This window comes from Paroedura picta, chromosome 8 (genome assembly GCF_049243985.1).
Source record: "Paroedura picta isolate Pp20150507F chromosome 8, Ppicta_v3.0, whole genome shotgun sequence".
Classification (NCBI taxonomy): domain Eukaryota; kingdom Metazoa; phylum Chordata; class Lepidosauria; order Squamata; family Gekkonidae; genus Paroedura; species Paroedura picta.
The window spans coordinates 62,327,749-62,347,583 of NC_135376.1; the positions used below are offsets into that span (position 1 = coordinate 62,327,749).

Sequence of the window (19,835 nt, forward strand, 5' to 3'; positions counted from 1 at the left end):
TCTTTATCTATATGTTCATGCTTGATTTATGTAGGATATATCTGATGACATAACAGGATGCCTATATTCTTTTCCCATACTAATTGCAATTTTCTTTAGAGTCCTCAGATTAACTATTTTTTTTAAAATGTGGGACACATTTTCTGGTGTGGCCCCTGGAACGGAAATGGGTACAGACTTGATTTCTATAGCCCCACTCTAGGGAGTGTGCCAGAAGCTGTGGGGCACTTCAGCAGGTGGCTGGCTGGGACAGCATGGGCTGTTGAAGGGAGGCTGGCCCACTTTGCACTGCCCAGGGAGGCCTGGTCAGTTGTGGGTCAGTGTGGGGGCTGGGCAGGCCATCGCCGCCATGAAGGTGTGGAAGGGGTGAAGGAGCATGGAGCCTGGGTGGTGGGGAGGCCTCTGGGGACCAGGGTGGAGGTCGTGTGGCTCCCGAGGTGGGGCGGCTGTCCTCCAGGGGCTGGTGTTCAGGCCATGATACCAGTGCAGGCCCAGGCACTGCCCTCCAGGTCAGAGGAGGCCGAGGCCTTCTGGGAGAAGAGGTAAGGAAGGAGGGGGTAGGACTCTTTGTGCGTGTGCTTGTGTGTCTGTCTCAAGGTGGGAGGGACTGGGAAGTAGATCGGGGAAGGAGAGAGAGGGGAAAGGGAAGTGGGGAGGGAAGGGGTTTGTGTGTGTGTGTGTGTGAGAGAGAGAGAGAGAGAGAGAGTGAGAGAGAGAGAGGGGAGGGAGGGGCAAGGGGATGGATTAAAGAGCTCTAGAGCAGGTATATGTCCCACGTACCTCTGTGAGCCTGGATGTCACTACTTTTTTTTAGATTCAAGCTGGCAGAGATGAAAATTGTTTTCACTCCCTTTCAGGTACTCTGTGGGGTATCAATGGAAGACAGACTAGAATTTACACATAAACCTTTGTATAAATTCAAGAAATTGCTGCCATATAGTGTACTGCAAGAATTGAAGATAGTTGTATGATTTGTGATTCTTCCAAGGATCTCACCTAGTCCAGATGCTAATATTTCTTTGATTTCAACATCAGTCGAACAATAGTGCATTTCTGTGTCTTACCATCTCACTTGTACTGTATTGGTAGTTTGTGCAAATAAATCACAGGCTTTATTAATTAAAGATCAATGGCATGGGGGTAGAGAGGTAGAGAACAAGCACAAGATTTGCTGTTGTTCATTTCAAACTGTGATTCCATCACATGGTGTGATTTAGATTAGCGATCCCCAACCTGTGGGCTCGGACCACATGTGGTCCGTCGACTAATTGGAGGTGGGCCGCGAAGGACGCCTTCCCCCCCCCGGCCCTTTACTTCATCCCCACCGGCCCTTTACAACACACTTTGGGTGTCATTATCTCCCATCACTCCCAGATGGGACTATCTCGTTGCAGAGAAACAAGCTCAGGGTTCCCATTGATTTGTCATTGTCATGAGTTAAAATTTCCATGAAAATAAAATGTTCCTTATGTTCATTGTTGTGGCGTGTCTGTATCTTATTTTGAAGGGATGTTTAAACATTACCATAGCGATCAGAGAGCGTTAGGGCAGTGGTTGAGAGTAGAGGAGTAAACTCCCCCCCCAGGCCTCAGTAAAATTGTCAAGCGTTGAGTGGTCCCCGGTGATAAAAAGGTTGGGGACCACTGATTTCGATCACAACTGTTGAGCAAGGAGGCTGTAATTTAATTTGTTTAGTAAGAGTTATTATCACCTGTTAGTTTTATAAGTAACCCTGAAGTATTACATTAAGAGAAATTAAAAACCAAATTATATAGAAGTCAAAGTAAATTAACAAAGTACTTTTCATAATGTGGTATGAATTTTTTGATGAGATTTGCTGACTCTTTTTAAAACTCAGTTTGTTGGCGTCTCCATGGTACAGTTTGGTTTTTTATTTGAGCATTATGAAAACAAAAGGCATCCTTTTTATGTTAGACAGAAAACTTCAGGGGAAAAGCCCAACTAAAAATAAGCAGCAATCCCGAAAGAACACCAGAAATTAGCAAAAATGAACCATAGCTCTATATTAGAGACTCCCCACATAAACTTTATTTGGAAATGATAGATGAGAAAAAAGCAAGAATCATTTTTCATATGTTGTCTAGTATGCTTTGATTGCATTAAAGCAAGCAATGCAAGTTGATTAAAACCATTGCTGGGTTGAATTTTGTTGTGAAATTCTATAGTTAATTACTATAATGTGATAACAATGTACCTTAGCTACAGGAGAATGCCATGTATGCTGCTGTCTTGAAATAGCTTTATGCTTTTAGACAATCTGTATTATAGGCTTAATTTTCCATTGAAAATTTAATTCTCTTGACATATTTCTTCTTACAGAGTAAGTAAGAGAGGTCAATCTTCAAAGGCCACAAAATAATAATATGTAGAGAAACTTCAGAACATCGTAGAGGAATTGTTCATATAGACCTTTGTAGGTATTTATCTGAAGATTCCCATTTGAAAATTTAATTGTTGAAAAAGTAAGAAACTTCACAGATATTTCATTACAATGACTTGTTGAAAATATTCAGGGGATTTAATTCTTAAAAACTCAACACCTATAGACTGAGATTATGTTTTTGCTGCTAGCTCATGAAGGATAGTGGTGAGCAATTTTTTCTCTTTAAAACATTCTTTAAAATAGAATGTTACATTTGTACATTAAAATAAAGGATCAGAATTCCATAGTGGTCTGCTATGTTTAAAAATTGCCATGTGAGTTCAAATGATCAATAGAAAACTTGTATGATAATACAGATGAAGTGCTTTGCCTGCAGTTTTTGCTGAGAGGCTGCTCCAGAGGCATGAAACAATCATTGAAAAAATATATTTCATTTAAAAACTATTTACTGTATTGTCTAGATCAGCGGTCCGCAACCTTTTTGAGTTACGGACCGGTAGGGGGGGAGGGTGATCCGGGCCCCGCATATGCGCAGCAGCCCCTGCGCAAACGTGCATGCGTGGACCCGCCGGCCGCAAACGCACATGTGCAGGACCTGCCGTGCATGCGTGTTTGCAGCCCCACCGGGTGCAAACGTGCATGTGTGCATGCACGTTTGGGACCCCACTGGGCTCAAACGCATGTGTGGACTTGCCGCACATGCATGTTTTCACTGCCGGCGTGCTGGTGGCCGCACTAACCTCTCCCCCCCCTCCCGCAGATCCGGCCTTCTAAGGAGCAGTCAGGGCTGATCTCTAGGACTGACCGGTTTGTTCACCTTGCAGTCCAAGGGACTCGCAAGAGTCTTCTCCAGCACCAGAGTTCAAAAGCCTCAATTCTTTGACGCTCGGCCTTCCTTATGGTCCAACTTTCGCAGCCATACATTGCAACTGGGATTACCATAGCCTTGACTAAACGCACTTTTGTTGGCAGGGTGATGTCTCTGCTTTTTAGGATGCTGTCTAGATTTGCTATAGCTTTCCTCCCCAGGAGCAAGCGTCTTTTAATTTCTTTGCTGCAGTCCCCATCTGCAGTGATCTTGGAGCCCAGGAAAATAAAATCTGTCACTATCTCCATTTCTTCCGCATCTATTTGCCAGGAATTGAGAAGGCCGGATGCCATGCTCTTTGTTTTCTTGATGTTGAGTTTCAAGCCAATTTTTGCACTCTCCTCCATCACCCGCATCAACAGGCTCTAGTTCCTCTTCACTTTCTGCCATTAGAGTGGTATAATCTGCATATCTGAGGTTGTTGATATTTCTCCCTGCAATCTTGATCCCAATTTGTGACTCCTCTAATCCTGCCTTTCTCATGATGTTCTCCGCATACGTTAAATAGGCAAGGCGACAGTATACAGCCTTGCTGAACTCCTTATTTAAAATATATATAAAACATTAAGTCCCACCTATTCGGGAAACCTTCTTGGGCTGTCAAGAAACCCTGGTTGAGAAAGCCTGGTTTAGATGTAGGATTTAGAAGACGCTGCATACAAAATACATGGTGCAGACAAAATCAAAGGTACGGAATTGGCATTATTTATTATATTTTTATTCCACATTTTCTCAAAGAACATCAGAGTTTTGTAAAGCCCAGAAATAGTGTGGTAAATTATGCTGGGACAGCAAATTGACCAAAGTTACCAGGTGAGCATCCAAACCTAAGGAGAATTTGAACCTTGACAAATATTCAGCCACTGTACCGCACTGGCAGCTTCTCAGAATAAGGCCAAGTTGAAACTTCTTACTTACTTCTTATCCTACTTATATATCTTATGGGTTTGATAATATATCTTTTGGGCTTGAAAATATTGTAAACTGTTTTGAGCTTAGAAAAATCAGTGTGTAAGCTTAAGTCATTTAAGCCACTCTTCTAGCCACCACTAGTCATCCATCCATGTCTCCCTTCCTACCCACCAACCCATGTGCCTTTGCATGTTTATTCTGACTCTTTGTGAGTCCTCCCATTCGTTGTACATACAACTGCCTATACTACACACACATCCTTTCCCTAACAATGCTGGATGATATGTGTGGATGAGGAAGAACCTGGATGGCGAAAGCCAATGGGGGAAAGGCATGCAGATCAGCAGCAATGGGCCCTTCCAGAAGCCTTGGGCTTCTACCTAGGGGTATGCTGTGTTAGCAGGTTTTAAATGTGCAAAGAGGCAAAACTTCAGGCTACTTAAAGGAATAAAATAGTTTTATTAAGAAGAGAAACAAACTTTGTATAGAAAGAGGAGAGAGAGATCTGATTAACTGCCTAACTGGTTTTCTGTTGTCTTTCATTCAGTCTGTTCAGAAGGCAAGCAGGGAAGAAGTATATTCAAAGGAACAGGGAGTCTCCAAATGAGCCAGTCAGGACATGGAAGGATACTGTTTGAAAAATATCAGGAAGTTCCTTAATATGCTAAATACACTCCTGTAAGATATTCTTCATATGTTTTTGAATCATGCACCCTACAGGTCTTGCTTATTCCATCATAAAATACTTTTCATAGTGTATGGGAAGCTCATAGATGACTCTCTGGAAGTGTGTATGTGAGTGACACAGAGAAAGGGAGTTATAAAACAATTCCTGCGAAGTTTTTCAACTAAGGGACAAGTGTTGGTAAAAGTTCTGGATGATATGTCATCCATACAATTGCAATGGTTTAAGAGGCATTTTATGATGCTAGGGAAATCCAGCAGAAGCATCACTGGGAAGTAATGCAGCAGGGAATGTTTTATGGTCTTCTCTCTCTCCCTCTGTGCCAGCCAGCCATATCTCTTCATACTTTGTCCCACTTGGATGATTTCACAGTATGTTTGCAAATGTTGTGTGTTGCAAATTCTTTCCAATACTGACATACTGAGTCATCTCCTTCTATATATTTTTTTCTGTAGGATCCCTTTAGGATTGACTGTCATAACTTATTTATATAGTGCCTCTCATGTTCAAAGCCCTTCTGATAGGTGTAGCAGTATATATTTTACTCATACTATTGCAAGTTGATGCAGTGGTGTTCATGATTTCTAGTGGGGAACTTAGGTTAGGGGATGCAAGAACTTGCCGAGGGCTATATGATAAATTGCTGTTTTAGACTTAGAATGTAGGAGTTCTTGATTCAGTTGTTTTCTTAGATGACTGTTTTGTAACTTCTGTTTATGTTGTTTGTGCCCCCCCCCCTTGTAAACGAAAAAAATACTTCAGGTTTCCCTTCTGCTGAATAAGATCACCCAGACACTGAACAAAGTCTTGAAGCAATGCTGGAAGCATATTGATGTCATTAGCTGTAACAGGGGAACTCCATCAAGTTGCTTTTGCAATTCTACTATATCAGTATAAAATACACAAACATTATGTTCCTATAGACACATGGTTATGTGAAAGGGGTAGCCACTTGCCTTAAACAGCAGTGGCCAATCTTCCTATTTTATGCTGTTGCATATCCTAATGAGCCATGTTTTGAAAAATACAACTGGGATAAAGACAAGCATCATTTAGGTATTGAATGTGAGCATGCGCTAGCAAGACATGGTTTGTCATATCTGCTGAAGAAAGCTGAACTCAAGGCACAGCAAGGGGTTACAAAAGGTTCCTGATTGGGCTGTTCCTTAGATGCTCAAGGTTTTCAATTGTGCAGGTATTTTCTGTCTCTTGTTTCTAAGGCTCTATGAATCAGAATGGGTAAACAACATAAAGTGTCAACTAGCAAACCTTACCTGAGACTTGGTCATAATAATTGACTCCTGGGGGATTGGTGGCACACCAAGGAACCTGCACATTTCTCCCTATCCTGTCCAACTTAAAAAAAACAAAAAACGTTTTACATTTTGTATCGTGCCTTTAAAACCTCAAGGGGCCATTCCTCTTACAAGTTCAAGTTCTATGATAGAGCAGCTTTGGGCTACAAAATAATAATAGCGTCTTGCTTGTTGTGATGCCTGGAATATACAAAACTTACCCTTTGGTGTTCCATGTGCCCACCTGAATTGCATATAATAGGCAGACATTTTTAAATGAGACATCAGGTATACAGAATACCATGATCAAGATAAGGGGTGCACATCATTTTGTATCTTTTTGTGTATGGCATCCAGAGCCAAACAATTGGCACTAAAATAAAGCGCTATAATTGTGCTGCAAAAAAAGCAGTTCAGGGATTCTTTACTTGATATGGAGAAAAACAACAGCAGTGGATGTAACCAGTATATTATGAAAAATAAATTTTGAACCAGTGGTCCCCAACCTTTTTATCAGCGGGGACCAGTCAGTGCTTGACAATTTTACTGAGGCCCGGGGGGGGGGTCTTTTGCGGAGGGACTCCGCTGCTGCCAGCATCCCGCCGCCCGCTGGGGGGCGCTGTCAGCAGCAGCTGTGCAGTGCCACGCTGAGCGGGAGTCCCAGCCATGACGGCCGCTGTAGAGCGCCAAAGGTGAGCCGGCAGCAGAGTGGCAGGGCAGTCCCTGAGGCAACAGCCAGGGAGGAGGACAAGGAGGAGCCGTAGCCCGGTACCGTTCCTCGGACTGGGGGCTGGGGACCACTGGCTTATATGTATGATCTGATTACTTCCATTCCATGACATTGTATCTGAGGAAGTGTGCATGCATACGGAAGCTCATACCTTGAATAAAACTTGGTTGATCTTAAAGGTGCCACTGGACTCTAACTTTGTTCTGTCCTGTTTGTGGTGGAGGAATACATGGGTTTGGATGTTAATCTTTTAACACCTTTTGCCTCTTAAAAGCACTATATCACTAGGAAGTGTGATTCAAAATAATTAACTTTTGTGAAATGATAAAAGGGCCACATTATGGAGGTTGGCCATGCAGTGATGGGAGCAAATGTGCTCTTTCTACCCATGAAGTTTCTTTTAATGGAAAGTTCTCCCCACATTACTTTTAATTGCCAGCAGAAAAAAAAGAGAAAGTACCCACATCGTGCCTGTTTCTCCCCCCCCCCCCCGTGGAAGCTTAAAACATTCTGGGGGACAGGCATTTTTAATTACTGACATAATCCAGCTGTCTCCTGCAACTGCATTTGAAAATCAAATTCTATATTTGGAATAATGGAATTCTAACTCCTCATATATACCCCCCCCCCCCCGAGAAGTTAAGGAAAGCAAATACAGGCAGGCCTTTTCAAAGTGGAAATGCTTTCCCCCTTCTTTTACGGCTGTGTCAGGTATCAAAATCTGCCGTGCACTAGACTTAAAAGGTAAATGTTATGTTCTTATCTTTCATAAAGCTAACTCTGCAGTTCTCTAGAACTCTCTGAAGTTGTTTGAAGTGTCGTGTTTTAAAGTTCCGACATCTCTTTGACAGGAAAAGATAAATAGATTTGTTAGTGAGGAATCTACAAGTTAAACCGGTACCAGGGCAACTTCAGAGAGCATAATATTAAGTTGTCTCAAGCTACAGTTCTTAATTGGTTACAAAATGGGCAAACAAATTTTAAGAAGACTTCTGATAGTACCAAATATTTGTCAGTTCAAAATGCAACATAAACTGAAAAGTAAGGGAATGATGGATTCTGGGTTCTGCTGAAATGCTTCTGGAAATTTCGTAAGAGAAAGGGGTCAGTAACAGGTGAAGAAAATCTAGGCATCGCATGAACTTTGAAACTATTGTGCAGCTGGGGATAAGAGAAGCCTTAAGTTTATAAGAACTGACAAACCTTTTTGCCATCCAAGCAATGGATTAATTTCATCCTAGAGGTCTGCAGCATTTCTTGTGGTGCGACAGAGGATGTTAGGCACACCTCTTAAATGAAATATGGACATGCATGCAGCTCAGGAGTGGTACTCAGTACTCTTTTTGACATCCCAGATGTCGAGGAATCTATCTCAGATTGTGTGAAGTTTCATGGGCACCGCCAAAAATACTGCTGCCTGGGTGGTTTGTGCGATTGAACTGATAAAGGGTTGGAGTATTTCCAATAAGATATAAGCGTAACGGGAAATATTTCAAAAATAAAGCAGTCTGGCTACTGATTTTATTTGTATTCATCAGAAGCAATTTTGATTGTTCTCTTCCTTAAGTTATGAATCTTAATGGGGTTGGGTAGAGAACCTGTGCCATGGTTCAAGCTTGCTTAAAATCCATCACTTCTGTCATGGGCACATTCTCCCTTAAAGTACCATTAAAAAAAAAACGGTAATGACTGGGGAAGGCACTGGCAAACCACCCCGTATTGAGTCTGCCATGAAAACGCTAGAGGGCGTCACCCCAAGGGTCAGACATGACTCGGTGCTTGCACAGGGGATACCTTTACCTTAAAAAAAATATTGACATTGAAAACTGGTGTGGGGAGAGAGGCCTGGTGGTACCTAGATCCTAAAGATAGTTGGTTGGGTTGCTTGCTGTAAACACGATCATACAAACTGAGATCTGTCATGATTTTGGTTTATGTTGATAGCAGCCTATTGGCTCTTCAGCAATAGCAAGTAACATTTTCAAATGTTTATCTTTCATTGGTTTCTAATGTTTAATTGGATCCCCAAGATACTGCTCCCCTCCTTAATATAGTATGTCACTCCAGGCAGAACAAAGAAAAATCTAATTTTCTGAAAAATCAATTTCAATTTTATACGAGGGGTAATTGCAAAGCTTTGTTTATATTAGCACAACAAAGGGCAACATATGGGTCTTACAGGTTCTTCATACTGTTAATTTTTATCTATCCAAAGAAGCACAATGAAGATTTAAACCTTTTACAAAGTATTAACACAAATATAATATATTATTATAAGTATCCACTGATGAGCAGTGTAATTGATCTGTAACACCAAGGTACAACTAATACATAGTCTGTGTAATTTCTCTTATAATTAACAGTGTATCCCTGAAGCTTGTCTAGTGAAGAAGCTAAATAATTTTTTCCTTCACCTGAGATAGCTGAAGTTTTAAGATTACCCCAAATTGTATTTTGTGATGTACTGTGCCTTCAACCAGATCTTAATAGAAGCAAGAGTAATTCAGTCTTAATAAGTTTGCTGTGGCGGGAGAAGGATCAATATCCTAGCCCATTTTTAAAAAAATGTTGACTTCTGTCCATAAAGGATTCTATTACGACCTGAATTATACAGTTTATTTGAAATGGATTTTTGGGTAGAGTGCAATTCCAATATATAAATTACAAAGTCAGCCTCTCTTCATATAGCTTCCTTTGCAAGAACTGAAAGTAGCAGCAATTATATTAAGCAAGCACCATAGATCATTGTTGTTCTACAAAGATTGCATTTAGCTTTCCAAACTATGTTCTTATGTTTAAATCTGTATTAACAGTGAAACATTGCCAATAAGGAAAGATCTACAGTTCAGCAGCAGTTATTTGGACTATCATCTGTGTGTTTTGTGTGCAAAGAAAGCAGTATGTCAAGAAAAACATTCTGGCTCTTTTGGGTACTGGGCCTGTACTAGTTGATCTTCTATACAAAATATATCTGCAAATGTAGCTCAGATGCTCACTCAGCTATGCAGTACTATTGAGCTTTCACAGACCTCTAAAAATATTTTTGTTTTATTATGCCTGAAATAACATAGCTAATGAATATGCTTTGCAGTCAGTAAAGCAAAATACAATGGGAGCATGGTAAGAGATACTATAATCATTAAAATAGCTCTATTAAGAGGGTGGAATAACAGTAACGGGCTTCTTGGATAGGTTATTGGAAATGCTTGTAATGTATGGCATTATACAAGCAACTGGAGCATCTATTGAGTTTCAGTATTCTTCGCACATCGCTTGTTTTCAACAGGAATTTTCCATTAAATCTTTCCTTATATGCAAGAAATGTCCATCTGTCCTTTAAAAAAAGAATAAAACCATTAAACCAATTTTCTCCTATTAAACACTTTGGTAGATAAACAAGGTTTGGTTAATTTCATTTTTTTTTTTTTTTGGTCTTTACTTATGAACTTAAAAAAAAAAAAAATTCGCGAAGCATTCCACTGTCCGGTTTAAGAATTAAATGAAACTAAAAACAACACTCACCCATCTATGCATCATTAGCTGAACCCTAAACTGTAGCATTAGAGCAGGCTTTCTTAACCAGGATTTCATTATGGGGTTTCTTAATGGCCCTGGAAGGGTTCCCTGAATGGGTGGGAGTTAATTCATTTTATGTGTTTTTAAAAAAATGTTAAACATTTATTGGGTGATATGACCATGTATGGTCATGTTGACCCTCCCTCCCCCCCCAAAAAAATGGCCAGTGATGGGCCTAGAGGGGATGGGAAGAAGAGGGGCCCCGAGTGGGTGTGTACACAGCTTTGCTTCCCAACCGTATTCTGCACGATTGCAGCACTTCTGGGGTTTCTTGACGCCTGGTTAATGTTTCTGGGGTTTCTCAACGGTAAAAAAGTTGAGAAAGGCTGCGTTAGAGGAACTGGAGGACAAAACCAGAGCTGTCATTAACTAAGTTGAAAGAGAGATGGGAAGTTGGCAATCATTGGTACAGAGTTAAATTTAACAATATGTCCAATTGGCAACACGTTTATGCTGTAAAAGTTTGCCATGTCCCTGCATATTGTGGCACAGCAGATAATTCTGTATTTTGAATTTTAAAAATATAAATTCTTTAGAAGGAATCTTCAGGATTAGTTTAATAGGGAACAAAGAGGAGTTTAAGCTGAAGAGGGCATAAAAATGACTTTTCTATTGGATAATTACCAATCTAACAGGAGCATAGTGTTGATTGCATGAGCAGGAACTTCACCCTTAAGAATGGGTTTGAGAGAGAGAGAGAGAGAGAGAGAGAGAGAGGAGCACGTTTTCAAACACTACCTGAGGTGGCAGACTGCGGAGGAGGTGAAATGGACTTCACCACTTCACAGTGCAGGTAGACAGGGTTGGGTGCTTCGGCTGCGCCAGGAGAGACCAGATGCTTGGGGTGCCAAAGTGCCCAACCCTAGCAGTGGATTATAATTATGAGTGCTCCTTTGCAGACAAACAGAAAACTAGCACAGGAATGAGAAAGACTTCAGCTCTTATTTTAGTTAGCTGTGCTGGCTTTCTATTTATAGCTGTATTGGAAAAAAAATAACAAGTCAGGGGAACACACCTACCATCTGACATGGTGCAATCCATTGTACACTTGTTGACTTGGGTAACCTGAGTAACCGTGACTATTCTAAGGTCAGTCGAGCTGGCTGCATGTGAATGAAATTATTTTTAATGCTACACGTGCAGTGTGTCTCTGTATCATAATTTTTTATTCTTAGTGACTAGCCATACCCTAACTACTATAATCACCAATCACAATAGGACACAGAGGTTAATGCTAAACTATTAGATATGCCAAATGCCAAAAGTGGGTGCAGAAATTATCCCATATGTGTGTTATTATTATTATTTTACAATGCACAAAATCTAATATCTGTTAACAGGTATTGAGAGAATGTTGTGCTCAGTCAATTCCACTGGTCACTGTGAAGCCGATTAAAAGCATATTGCCCGTACCAGTGTCAGTGTAGCAGTGCAAATGAGCATGAGAGCAATTCCTATGTGGGTATCAGCCCACTTAGGATTGTGTATTGGCTGCCTTGAACTTTTCTCAAGGGTAATGCAACAAATGTGATAAATAAAAGGTTAAATCTGACAGTAAATCTAAACAAATTCTAAAAACTGTAGTGAAAATTAAATCGTTTTAGTGCCAGTATTTCTAGGTTCATCTGATCCAAGTTGTGGTTTTTAAAATGAAACAGGACAAAACAAAATATTGTGTAACATTAAAAACTAGAATTTATTGTTTGCAAGGAGCAGAGGTAGAGCAAGGTATTCTCCTGCATTCCTTGAAACGTAGTTTTAAAAGCTCTGTCTACCACATAACATCATAATGGAAGACAAGCATTAAAAGTGGTTGGGTGGGAGGGGAACAATCATCAAGTATTTCTACTTGGAGAGAAACTGTGCTTGAGCACAGAATTCATGTTCTTGCTTCCAAAGCAGCCAACCAATGACTTTAATAGAAGTGCCTATATAGGTTATAATAAACTTAATAAATCTCCATGCGTGTATTGAGAATATTAGTCCTTAGGCCTCTGGTTGGTTAGCCTTGTGATCTGAGCATTGGAAATGGTTTGTTATTTACAATTCTAGTGGAAAAAGTAATGAAAGTCACAGAGAAAAGCTCTTTTTGCGGTTTTCAAATGAATCTGGGTGAGCAACATTTTGCCAATATTTTAGATGACTAATTTGCACCCTTTGATACCCAGATTTCCAATTTAAAGAAAAGAACACTTGTTTTCTGGAGGTATGAGAGGAAATGTGCTGGTAGTATTTTGCCCAATTTTATCTGTTTTTCAATTTGTATCCTGCCATTCCCATGGAATGGCTCATGGCAGGGAACATCTGTACTCACAATAAAATCTCATTAAAACAGTCTAACACTCCATTAAAACCACACTAGATGGCAACAAATCATACACCACTCGACAGACTCCTTAAAAATGCCTCGGGGGGGGGGGGGAGAACAGGATAGCTAGAAGGAATGGCTGGCTCCAGGAGGGATCCAAATCTACCTTGCTCTGGCGTCAACCAAAGATCTGGTGGAAAAGCCCTGTTTTGCAGGCCCAACAGAACTGATATGGGTCCATCAGGGCCCTCAGCTCTCCTGGTAGCTCATTTCACTAGGTTGGGGCCAGGACGAAAAAGGCCTTGGCCCTTGTCGAGGGCAGGCAAACCTCTTGTGGGTGAGGTACCTCCAATAGATTCACACCTGCAGAATAAAATACCCTGCAGCAGGCATAAAGAGACAGGAGGTCCCGCAGATATATGGGGCCCAAGCCGCAGATGGCCTTAAATGTCCAGTCCTCCAGAAACCTGGGTGTGATCCTCGACGCCTCCCTCTACATAGAGGCACAGGTCATGAGAGTAGCATGGCAGGCTTTCTACCACCTATGCCAAGCCAAGCTACTAGTGTCCTATTTGGCACCAGAACACCTAGCCACAGTGATCCATGTGACGATCATCTCTAGACTGGACTTCTGCAACTCACTCTATGCAGGCCTACCCTTATCCTTGAGCCAGAAAATACAATTGGTGCAGAACGCTGGGGCCAGGATTCTCACTAATACACCATGGAGATCTTACATCTGGCCTGTACTCCAACAACTCAGCTGGCTCCCAATTGAATGCGAGATCAGGCTTAAGGTTTTGATTCCTACCTTCAAGGCCATACACAGTCTGGGCCCAGTGTACCTGAGATACTGTCTCTGCTTACATCCCTAAAAAAGCCACCACCAACTGGCTGGTGATTCCTAGCCCCAAATAAGCATGTCTGTCCTCAACAAGGGCAGGGGCTTACTCTATCTTGGCTCCCACATGGTAGAATTAGTTCCCTGAAGAGATCAAGGCCCTGCCTGAACTCCCACAATTCTGAAGGGCCTGCAAAAAGGAGCTCCTCCACCAGGCATTCGCTTGAATTCAACTGACCCAACAACATCTGCTGGTCCCCTCTCAGGCACCTCATCCATGAACTAAACCAGCCTGACCTATTTGGGGATTTTGTCTAAGTTATTCTATTTGAAGCCTCTATTAGATTATCATTGATATGTTATTTATGACTGTGTTATACGTTTAGACTATGTATCACCCCTGCAATTTTTTCTGTGAACCGCCCTGAGCTGTATGGGAGGGTGGTATAAAAATCTAATAAATAAATAAATAAATGATCCAGGAGACAAACGTCAACTGCCTCAGCACAGGTTGGATATGGGCCCTCCAAGGTGTTCCTGTGAGGACCCTAGGAGCTGCATTCTGCACCAGCTCTCCTCCTTATAAGATATTGAGCGGTAAGGAAAATGCATAGTTAGAAAAGCCATTTACTTTATCACAATAAAGTATTCTGAGATTTGTTGGGAGGGGGGAGCATGAGGAATATAGCTCATTTAAAATTCCATATCAGGACAGTTTGCAACTGTTTTCTTTTTACACAGCCCAGTCTCAAGCATTAATTCTGCAGGATACAAACATAATATTCTTCATGTTCACAAATACACTGAAGTCTGTTTAACTGATTGTGTGTATTAAAAATTTGGAGTGAGATAGGGAGCTGTAATTAATATGGAATGTCAAGTGCAGCCACTCAAGGCACAGCTGTCTAAGCAACACAGAAGAGGCTGAGTAGAGATCATCTAGGAAATCCAATAGCAGAAATGTATATGTGGTATGTTAAGCAAAGTGGCCTTCACCAACCTTTGCATCGCTCACCTTGTCTGATCATCCTACCTGGATCATCCTACCTTTGGTGTAGGGGAAACTAGAGAGGAACTGCCCAATCATGTTTTGTGTAGCTTCTAACCACACTGTTCCATCCCCCTCACTCTTTTTTCTCTATATCTTGTCTTTAATGTTAATATACCTAAAATCCTTTTCTTATCTGGCCCGTTCCTATCATCCTAATATTACTGTTCTAGTTTTGCTACCACCTTTGTCTCACCCTCTTTCAGCCCTCCTTCACCTGTGTACACTTGCCCTCTTAATGGACACCTTTAGCAGTCCTATTTTGCTTTTCTAACATTCTGAATCATAGTAACATAACCAGTTAGTATTTCACATTCACAAGTTACTGCAGATGTGGGTGTAAGGGGAAAACATAAAGCTGAAACATTAGCAAATAGAACAGTTGATACATAATCCTTATCCAATGTCATTCTGTATTCAGCTTCTAGCTATTCATTTGGGTTTACAAACTATGAGAACATATACCATTGTTTTTCTTTTGATTAAAGGTAAATTCTTAGTACATGATGACTGTGAGCCCTTGGGAACAAAAGGTGCTCCCACTCATATTTCAGTTTCCACATTAAGTGATGAGCAGATACAAAACCATAACATTTTAGATCAGCAAAATCAGATACATTAGGATTCAGGCGTTGACTGTGGCCAGTTATGTTTTGCTGCATTCTCATATAAAGAAAGTAGGAGAGGTCAGTTTTTCTTGGCATGAACAAATTAGCGAGATGAGAATGAAAAGATCATTCCCATGTTTGTTTGTTTTTTATGGTGCTTGCTAGGAGCAAACAAAAACAGCTGGTAGCAAATAAACAATACATTTGATTTGCTGACTCGATTGAGGGATATGACAATCCTAGCACTTCTTCCATAAGCCTTCTTTCTTCCATGGTGCATTGTCTTTCCTTTCAGTTAAGGCTGCTGTCCTTTTGGCTGTCATGTATGAGTAAACCTCACTGAACTTATGGGATGTGCTTCTGAGTAAACATGCATGAAATGTTAATATCAAAAATTAAAATAAAACTGAAGAAAATCACCAAAACACTCTTAGTGCCAAAATGCAATTTAAAACTTCCTGAAGAGTTTAAAGGGCAAGTAAAGAACACAGTGGTACACATACACACAAAAATCTGACTTGTTTTGGGATCTGGTTGATTCAAATATGGGTCAATTTGAGATTTAATGATTCAACATTCTATCTCACACAATAGCCAACCAGTTTCTCTGGAGGGCCCACAACAGGTTATAGAGGCTGAAACGTTCCCCTGATGATGCCTCATACTCTGGGATTCAGAAGTTCAATGCCACTGAATCTGGAAGTTCCCCTCAATCACCATGGCTAGTAGCCACCCATTAAGCTATCTAATCTCCTATTGCTATCATTTCTTCCTCGGGCAGCAAATTCCACATTTTAATCACTATATAAGAACATAAGGTGGGTGGGGGGGGAGAAAAGATGGGAAAGGATGACAGATTCCTTCTCAGAAGATTTTTTTTTTTTAATAAGAAGGACATGCAGTTTTAGAAATCTACACTGAGAACACCAGGACGAATGGGATATCAACAGGGCTGTTTCAAGCCACAAAAATGGTATCTATCCAAATCTTAACAAGAATATACTAACAAATATGGAAAACAAAACTGGTCTACAGATTGGAAACCCTCACTCTATATCCCAATTTTAAAAGGAGACATCAAAAATTGCAGCAACTAAATGATCATCACTTAATATCTAACCGTAAAGTGATGCTCAAAATCTAACAGCAAAGACTATTGCTATATATGGAATGAGAACTGACAGATTTCAAACAAAATTCAGTAAAGGAAACGGTACAATATACTGAGTCAGACTTCAGTGTTGGACTGGAGTCCAAGGATGCCTCTTTCTCCAAGCTTCCTTTAATAGGCATTGCTCAGGGTAAAGAATTTAAGAAAAGACAAAAGCAATGACTACTTGGGAAATCAGACAACTTCAATGCTGACAATGAAGACATTGAAATTGTTCAAGATTACTATTCTTTAGCTCGATCATCAACTGAAATAGAGAGTGTAACCAAGAAATTAGAAGGAAAATGAGACTGAGGAAGGCAGCCATGAAGGGCCTAGAAAAGATTCTTATGGTAAGGATGTGTCATTGGTGACTAAGATCAAGATAATGCATACTATAGTATTCCCCCATTTCTATGTATGGGTGTAAAAGCTGGACTGTGAACAAAGCAGACAGGAAGTTGATACATTTTAAATGCAGGACAGCTTTACAGATCATCAGAAAGACCAATAAGTGGGTTATAGATCAAATCAAGTCAGAACAAAGTTTTCAAGTCCTGAGCAAGACTGTTAAAAACAGGACATTTTAGAGGTCATTAGTTCACAGGGTCACCTAAAATTGGAAGTAACTTGTTGGTTCTTAACATGCAATCAAACACACACAGAATAAAGCTGTAGGTCTTATTTACTGCCACCTTCATTTGATGTGATTATTATTTCTTGTTTGTGCAGTAATAACTATTTCTCCAGTTGCTTGTGTTTCTTCTGTATATTTTGAGTATTTCTAAAGTACAGTCTCCTGTTTTAAATGGCTATAGAAAAGGACTAACCACTATATGTGTCTGACTCTTACCATTCTAATTAATAAGGTTTTTCAGTTATGTAATAATCTCTCTTAGCAAATGATTTATCTTTATTTGTTTATCAGAATAATCATGGTAATGCCCAGAGACAAACACTGTCCAATTCAAAGAAGGGATTAGAATCTCTTGATAAAAGCTGAAAGTATTTGGTATATGAAAGAGAAGTTTTGTGTTTACATGTATTATCTTAAATAAGTAACCATTTATAGAGGAGTCACAAATATGCATGGGAGATATGTCCATTTAAATATCTTGCTACAGTACTGATTCCTCCTGAGAATTCATCTTTAAATCCATGTGGTCTCTGTGTTCCATTCATATATATAGTCAGCACAATCTTTTCCCTCAGGCCTCAGATTAATGTCTCTTGGTTGTTGCCCTTCTTCATCATAATTTAAATTGCTAAACAAACAGAATGAGGCTAGCATATGCATATGATCAAAGCTATTAGAAACAGAAATAAATGTAGATAACTTAGTTATTAAGGCCATACTTTTGCAAAGGAGTAACTATGGTCCCAACCTCTTAGGAAAAGTGATCAAATAGCTACACAGTCAGGAAGTTGAAAATGTATGACTGTTTATGCACGGGAGGTTTCATGCTGGGCTGCAAGCTGGAGTTTGAATTGTGGCAGGTTGCCCCACCTTTTCCTGCACCCACATGGGGGAGCATTTGGCTTGGTGCACCTCATCCACCCCAGAGCTGTGCTCCTGACAGGGGGGTGGGGCAGTGAAGTTCCCAGTGCATAAACGATCTATGAGGCGCTAAACTTGTACATTCATTTTGTCAGACTGAAGAAATAGTCATGTCCCGATTACCTGACATAATCAACAAAAAGCATATTTGGAAGCCCATGACTGTTAAAATATTTGGAATGCGAACAAGGAAAAGAAGTAGGGATACTATATTTTGGAACTGATGCATTTGGTATGCATGCTGTTTTAATGGCAATGGTAGTGCTCTTTGTAAACTCCCTCGTTCCCCCCTAGAAGGAACCTGCATATAAATGTGTTATAGAAACCAAACGCTTTTCAACTGATGTTTCTTATTATGTTATAAGAAAGAATGTTTGCCCTTTCAAAGTATATTTCTTATTGCAAAGATGTACTTGTTACCTTGTATTGCAGTTTGAATTTATTTTTTTTAAATATGTGATACAGGTGCCTATCTAGATTGGGATAAAGGAACAAAATAAACATGCTTTTGGATTTAAGGGGGTTGGGGTGGTTGGGTGTAAAGAAAGGTTAAACTGAAAGAGAATATTCCATATATATATAACAAAATAATGGACCAGAACTCTATGACAAAATGATAGGGAAGACATCTAAAAATGAAGTAGTATTTCCACACGTGGAAAAATTTAGTAATCTACTTTGAAGTATTTTGGTTTATTTTGTTTCTCTTTCAGAATTGCTTGAAAAACAGAATTGAAGTATAAATGAGTGGTGTTTTGGATGGTTATTGTTAAATATTTGTTTTCCTTTGTTTGCAGGGAAATTTTGTTGCAAGCATGACTGCTATTTTAAGACAAATGGAAGATTATCATTATGCTCATTTAATCAAGACTTTTGGGAAGATGAGATCTGATGTTGTTGTAAGTTCCGCTTGAAACACTTTTTTTTTTTTTTTGCTTCTCAATGCATTGCTTGTGTTCTTGCTGGTTTTTGATAAAAGAAGTTACAAAGCTGGAAAACTTTATTATGTGAGCCACATGACCTGACATAAAAATCGATGCAGCACTGGTGTTCACCTTTTGAGCCAAGAACAAAGATTGTATCATTAAATGACGAAACAACTGATCCTTAAGGAAAGTCAACATTTGAAAACATGGCTTAAGTTATTGGAGAAGGGGAGGAGCAATTGATTTCTTGTATTTGAATCCTTTGTCTAAACTGAAACTAAACTATAGTTCTGGGCAATTTACAAAGAATTCTAGTGCTGTACTGGTCCAAACTCCTCCTTGAAACATTTCTGTTACCTAAATCTTTCTTCCTTTTGTTTTTATGGGATCCTTGCCAGATTTCCCAAGAATGTTTGTTTTCTTTGTGTATAATTTATTTCTAAAGCTGCTTTTTTATTCAGCATTACTTTGCAAGCAGAGTTTTAAAGATATGTTTGATTATTGATTCCCGTAGTGAGTCAAACTCCTCAAGATTCTTTCTAATCTTTTCTTTTTGAGTATATGATACAACTTAATTAGAGCATCGTAGAAGGGAATTTATAGCTAAGTAGATACCTCTCTAATGGCCTGGAACTATCATTGCCATATGGCAAAATGCATGCTGCAAAATAGCAACCAAACTTGTTGGCTGAGATCCATTAATTAGAAGATGACCTGAAGTCTGATCAACTGTGTTAGATTACAGACTCTGTTACCTTGAGGGAATTAGGGTCTATGGTATTGCATTTTAAACAGTTTGAGAGAGAAGGGGAGCTGAATCTTCTCACTATATGTTGTAAAGAGGAAGGGATGAATTAGGACTCGTCGATTTATGGCAAATGCAATTCATATATTCTTTAGTTTCATCCATTTTGTTGCTTGGGAAT

General features: G+C 39.9%; 1 protein-coding gene across 2 annotated transcripts in view; it reads left to right on the forward strand.

Annotated features, from left to right (window-relative positions):
* Positions 1-19,835, forward strand: part of DOCK1 (dedicator of cytokinesis 1) — a 474,081-nt gene that overhangs the window by 231,472 nt on the left and 222,774 nt on the right. For both annotated transcript variants that reach the window (XM_077350091.1, XM_077350092.1), the window contains exon 28: positions 18,781-18,882. In XM_077350091.1, coding sequence (XP_077206206.1) covers positions 18,781-18,882 — 102 coding nt within the window. The remainder of the gene's footprint in view (positions 1-18,780; positions 18,883-19,835) is intronic.